General features: G+C 25.5%; 1 protein-coding gene across 1 annotated transcript; it reads left to right on the top strand.

Moving 5' to 3' along the window:
- The first annotated feature begins 2,158 nt into the window (after window positions 1–2,158).
- Window positions 2,159–3,688, top strand: LOC145842901 (beta-1,3-galactosyltransferase 5-like). The gene is made up of 2 exons (XM_082950375.1): window positions 2,159–2,370; window positions 3,124–3,688. Exons 1-2 carry the CDS (start codon window positions 2,159–2,161, stop codon window positions 3,686–3,688), a joined length of 777 nt encoding a protein of 258 aa, XP_082806501.1.
- Window positions 3,689–5,484: the final 1,796 nt, after the last annotated feature.

Below are 5,484 nucleotides of genomic sequence, written 5' to 3'. Positions count from 1 at the left end.
AATTATTGAGCAAACTGCAAAAGCTTTAGGTTAACAATAAACTTTGTAGTTTTTCTCCTTGGTAAGCTAAACTTGTAATTTTTATTGTAGCTACATGGGTTGTAGCAGCATTCCTTTGCAGACATGTAGCTTTTGTTGACATATTACAAATATTACAACTAATATATCTGATTTAAAAAAAATATTTGAGAATATGAAACTTGCTCTTCAACATTTATTTATTATCGCATAATATAAAAAAATTGTTTAACATCCTCACAAAAAGAGCATTTGAAAAATAAAGTTACTTGCTAGGAATATATAATATATATAAAATAGTAATATAGTAAATAATTAAATAAATATTTGAACTATTTTCTAGTAATTTATAACTTTATTACACAAAAACATGGTAAAAAAAAAATTAGATCATATACGATGTTGTATTTAATTCTTAATAATATTTTATAAACCTCCTTTTTTATACAGTTTTATTAATTTTTACATATTTTATATTTATATAAATTGCTTTACTACTTTTATTAACTAATTGGTGTTAGAAATATTTTTTATATGATAACTTAGTAATCTTAAAAAGCTTATAAAATTAAGCTGCAAAACTAGCCAGATTTTTTACAAAAAAAACTAAACACTGTAGCTAATGATAAAAATAACATTTTTTGTTCTAATTTAATTGTATAGTGTAAATGTGTTTTAGAAATGACAAACTATTTAAAGCTATTTTAGAACTTTTCATTTATAGAAAACTATGGACTTTTCGTTAAAAATAAGAAAATCTTTTATATGGATCGTGTACAGTTTGTTATGCTTCAGTTTCGTAACAATGTATAAGCTAAACTATTTATATATACCAAAGAAAAGTACAGAACTGAGGTAAGTAAATATTTTTTTAGTATTTTTGAAAATTATAGTAAATAGTTACCGATATTCAAATTAATATTTAAAAACTTTTTTTGTAAAAATAGTTTAAAGCCGTAAATAAACAGTATAAGTTTTATTTGTACAACACATTCATATTAACAGCCTAAAAGTTTAAAGTTATTGAAATCAAAAATCAAACTAAACTATATAAAGCCTTATAATAAGTTTTTGCCCTTGTTTTGAATTAGAAATTTATGAAACTAATAATTTTTTACTAATCAAGCAGCATTCTTTCAACTTTCAACTACTTCTTCTTTGTTCTTATAGAGAAACAACGAATTTACTTTATTTCAGATTAATGAACAAGGAACTCATGTACACCAACATAGATTACGAAAACAAAAACATGACTTATAATGATACAACAGAAGAGATAAATAAAGCAAAACCTTTGACAAGCAATCATCCATACGCAACAAAATATGTTTTAGAACCTGATGTCAATTTAAACCCTTTTTGTGAAAAGTCTTGTAATATTAGTAAAAGTTAGTGAAAGTTTCGCACCAACATGTAAAAAAAAATTTTAATTTTTAATTTTTTTATTTAAAAGAAATATTTTTTAAGTAAAAATACATTCTCGCTAATAGCGTTTAGTAACTTGAATTTTACTCTTTGAAAGTAGCAAAAAAGCTCTGTAAAGTTTTAAATACAATGCTAGTAATTTTTAGAGTTTTTTGTTATAGTTTGCTAAGGTCTGAAAAAGTAGTAGAATGATTTAAAAAACTTAAGAACTAATAAATAAAACTTAGATTAGTATTTAAGTTTACATGCAAGACTTTAAACAGTCATTTATATTTTTAAAGACAGTGAATACTTATTTTTTTCAGTATAACGATTTCAAACAATAAGTTGTTTAGAATTTTCATATTGTAAACAACTTGTTGTTACTCAGTAAACTGATCTTCAACAAACTTATACAAAAATTAATAGGTTTTCGTTTTTATCAATTACTTAGCTCCAAATATTAGTGCATTAACTAAAAACTACACAATATAACGAAGTAGTCGCTTATTATATAGTAAAAAACTAAAACTTTCCAAAAACCTTATAAATCACAAAATTTTGAGTTTCAGCTACTATAATTCAAGCAAAAAACTATGAATTACACTTTTTGAATAATGGTTCTAAAATTACGATCTAAAAATAAGAAGATTAAAATTTAAATTTAGACGGTTTTGTCATATAAAGAAAAATAAGAAAAAAAAATTAATTAACACAAACAGACTTTAATTGGACAATGGTAACCTTCATCAAATCGACGGCCAGCAACATACAGCGGCGGATGTTCATAAGAAGAACATGGGCTGGGATAAGGTACACAAACTCCGGTCAGTTTCTGTATATTTTTGTTGTTGGAAAACCTGCGGATAATCAAACGTTGAAGTTCGTGGAAGAAGAGTGGAGCCGTCACCATGACATTCTTTTGTTTGATGGTCCGGACGACTACATGTTAGTTATACAAGATGATTGATAAACTATTTATCTAAAATAATTTTACTTGAAAATATTGTTTGATACTGCAGATAATATTAATACACCATTTCGTTTGTTCATAAAACTAAAGAATGCGTGTTTTTTTCCCCTTTCTGACTTGTAGCTATTAAAGATAAAGACATTGGAAAGTCTCCCATAGCCTAGACTTCTGTGTGCCGTGAGTCAAGCTCAAGATAACATAAATTTTTGATCGTATTACTTAGCTTTAAACATTTTTTTTTAAACACTAACTATGTAACTTTAAATATAAAAATATGCTTTAAAATTTACTTAAAAATTAAACATTAGTGTAGCTCAAAATAAAAACTTAATATTTTTTAAAGCATTAGTAACTAGTTATCATTAATAAATAACTTAAAAATTTTCGTCATAATAAATTTTATAACTAGTTTAAAACTACTAATTTTTTAGGACCTAACACTACAAATAATAGTAAAATTTTTAGATTTGAAGTACTAACGTTATACTATATTTATAGTTAAGTTATTCCAACAATAACAATATATTAAAAAAATTATCAAAATATCCTTGGTGTTAATAACGATTTATTTAATAAATATATGATTTCTAGAATTTCCAATTTTTTTAGACTTTAGTATTGTTTACCAAACATTAAAAAACAACTTAAAATACTGTTTAAAGTCGATAGTTAAACAACTTATTATTTACACTGTAACTACTTTAATGTTAACTTTGTTGTCATTGTAGGCATATTAGGAATAAAACGTTAGCTGGGATGCAGTGGGCGTCGTCCAACTTGCCGAATGATTATTACTACTCCTCATGCGATGACGACTTTATGGTGGACGTGGCCGTGTTTGAAGACATAATCAATTGGAATATAAGAAACACTATAACAAGAAAGTGGCCGCTATTTCCTTTCGTCTGCGTTTTTGGCATGGCCAAGCCTCACGTTGTCCGAGAAAGTAACAACAAATACTACGTCCCCTTCGATGAGTATTCCTGGGACGCCTGGCCCAGGTCTTGTCTAGGAGGATTTTATTCGAGCCAAGTCGGAACAATATCTAAAGTTTGGGATTACTCTAAAAACGAAGTCTTGGTGCGAATGGACGATGTTTGGGTGACCGGAGTTTTGAGGTTGAAAATAGGTATGCCTGATTATGCCGTCATAGATCCCGAACAAAAGGCTGCACACCATTTCTACGGGTTTAGAGGAAAGGGAAGTCCTAGAGATCATGATTTTATGCAAGACGAGTGGGAGAAATACTACGCCTTAATTAAAAAACGTGAACATTGCTTTTGCAGATATTAATTACACTTATACAACTAGATTGCTGAAGATTTTAAAACATTGGTTTAGTTTGAATTGCTAAAGAAATCATTTTTTTTAGATTAACTTTAAATGTGACTAATCGTAAAAAAACTTATGAGTCTGTAATAAGGCTTTTAAAATTATAAAATACAATTAAAATCCTACTAATAATTTTTGTGATAAAAAACAGCAATTCTTCAAAGCGAGTTGTACATTTTTGATTTTAGTTTTTAAAATGGTATGCAAAATAGTTTTAACGAAAAAGTCTCAGGCTAAAAAGAGATGTTTTAAGTTGTTAGCATGTTTTGTTTTATTAACTTTTACTTTAGTACGACTTTAAAATATACATTGAAGTTTATTTTATAAAATTAAACAAGTTTTAAATTCTATATTTGAAAGACACTTTTAATAAAATTATGACTCTTTTTAATGATTTCTTTAAAGGTCGATTCAACATTTTTATTTATTGCGGTAGATGTAGGAAAAACTTATATCTTTAAAAAACTACGTGTGTTTTCTATTTTAATGAAAAAAATAAGACAAAGGGTTCATATTTTTTAAGTTTGCATTTAAAGAAGTATTATATATGTAGCATAATATTACTTTGAAAATGTTTTAATTATTGTTGTACTTATCAAAATATTTGTGTTAAAAGCTTCTTCGTTTTAATTTTAAATTACTTTTCACATTCATTTCTGATTTTTGTATTAAGAAATTTTCAGTAAAAGTTATGATTTTTTTTTAACTTTATGTTTGATTTTTATTATTTTATTTATTTATTATTTATTATATTTTTATTTATTAAATTATTTTATCTTACAGACCAATATTAATCAATCATGTTTTGGTTAATTTAGTTTTGTGTTTAAATCAGCTTTTTTTTACTTGTATATTCAATACTCATGGAGAAAGTTTTGGTTTATCTTTAAATTTCTAGTAAAGCTTGTAATTAACGACAACAGTATTAAACTGAAAAAAAAGGTTTAAATAGATAAATCGTATACATAAGTGCTAGACATTGTGAATTATTTGCTTACAATAAACTAAAACACCTCTTATAATAACATTGTTTGTCATAAAAGTAGTTTTAGACTTCATAAACAAAACTCAAACTAGTTAAAGTAGCTTAGAGTCTTTTTAAATAACATTTTACAACTTTAGCTGTTACTGCCAAACGTCTTGATAAGTTTTCTTCAGTATGAGTATAAATATTTTTCCTCAATAAAATACTTTGTTTTATTTTCTTTCCCTAATTGTTTTAATGAATGAGAGTACAGTATGTACAGTAGTTCACTTTTTAAGGTTGCACTTCCTGTTGAACTCGCACTTTTCAAGCGAAAACGTTGTGTTTAAAAGGCAATTTTGTATTTTTTTATAATTAGCTTTAAAAAATTTCCATTAGAAAAAGTTTTTAAAAAACATATTTTAATGAAATTAAACGAAAACAAACGAAAACGTTATAGAATTCTAGTAAATTTGCAGTAATATCCATAAAAAAATCGAAAATAAATGACAGTGCTGTTTACATCTAGAAAATTGTTAGTTAAATATGAGTAAGAAAATTGTAAAAAGCCCTTAAGGTTACGCATAAAAAATATTAACCGTTTTATCTATATTAGAGTCCTTTATATTTAAATAACGTTTTTAAACATTGTATATAAGGCAATGTTTAAAATTGAATTTCAAATGAAACTAAAAAAATTGTAATTTTACTTTTAAGTCGATTATTTATAAAATGTTTATGTAATATTAGGTTGCTGTTTAGGTCTGGCAGACACTTTTTATTGTTGATAAGC

The sequence above is a fragment of the Thalia democratica genome, chromosome 8, assembly GCF_965202585.1.
Source record: "Thalia democratica chromosome 8, ktThaDemo2.hap1.1, whole genome shotgun sequence".
In the NCBI taxonomy this organism is placed as follows: Eukaryota; Metazoa; Chordata; class Thaliacea; order Salpida; family Salpidae; genus Thalia; species Thalia democratica.
The sequence above is the reverse complement of the archived record's forward strand: the minus strand, read 5'-3'. Positions and strand labels throughout refer to the sequence as shown.

What these genes read in the sequence shown, in the direction of transcription:
- LOC145842901 (XM_082950375.1), top strand. Translation starts at nt 2,159, where the DNA reads ATGGTAACCTTCATCAAATCGACGGCCAGCAACATACAGCGGCGGATG. An exon ending in GATGGTCCGGACGACTACAT is followed by an intron (nt 2,371 to 3,123) that starts GTTAGTTATACA and finishes TTGTCATTGTAG; the next exon opens with GCATATTAGGAATAAAACGT.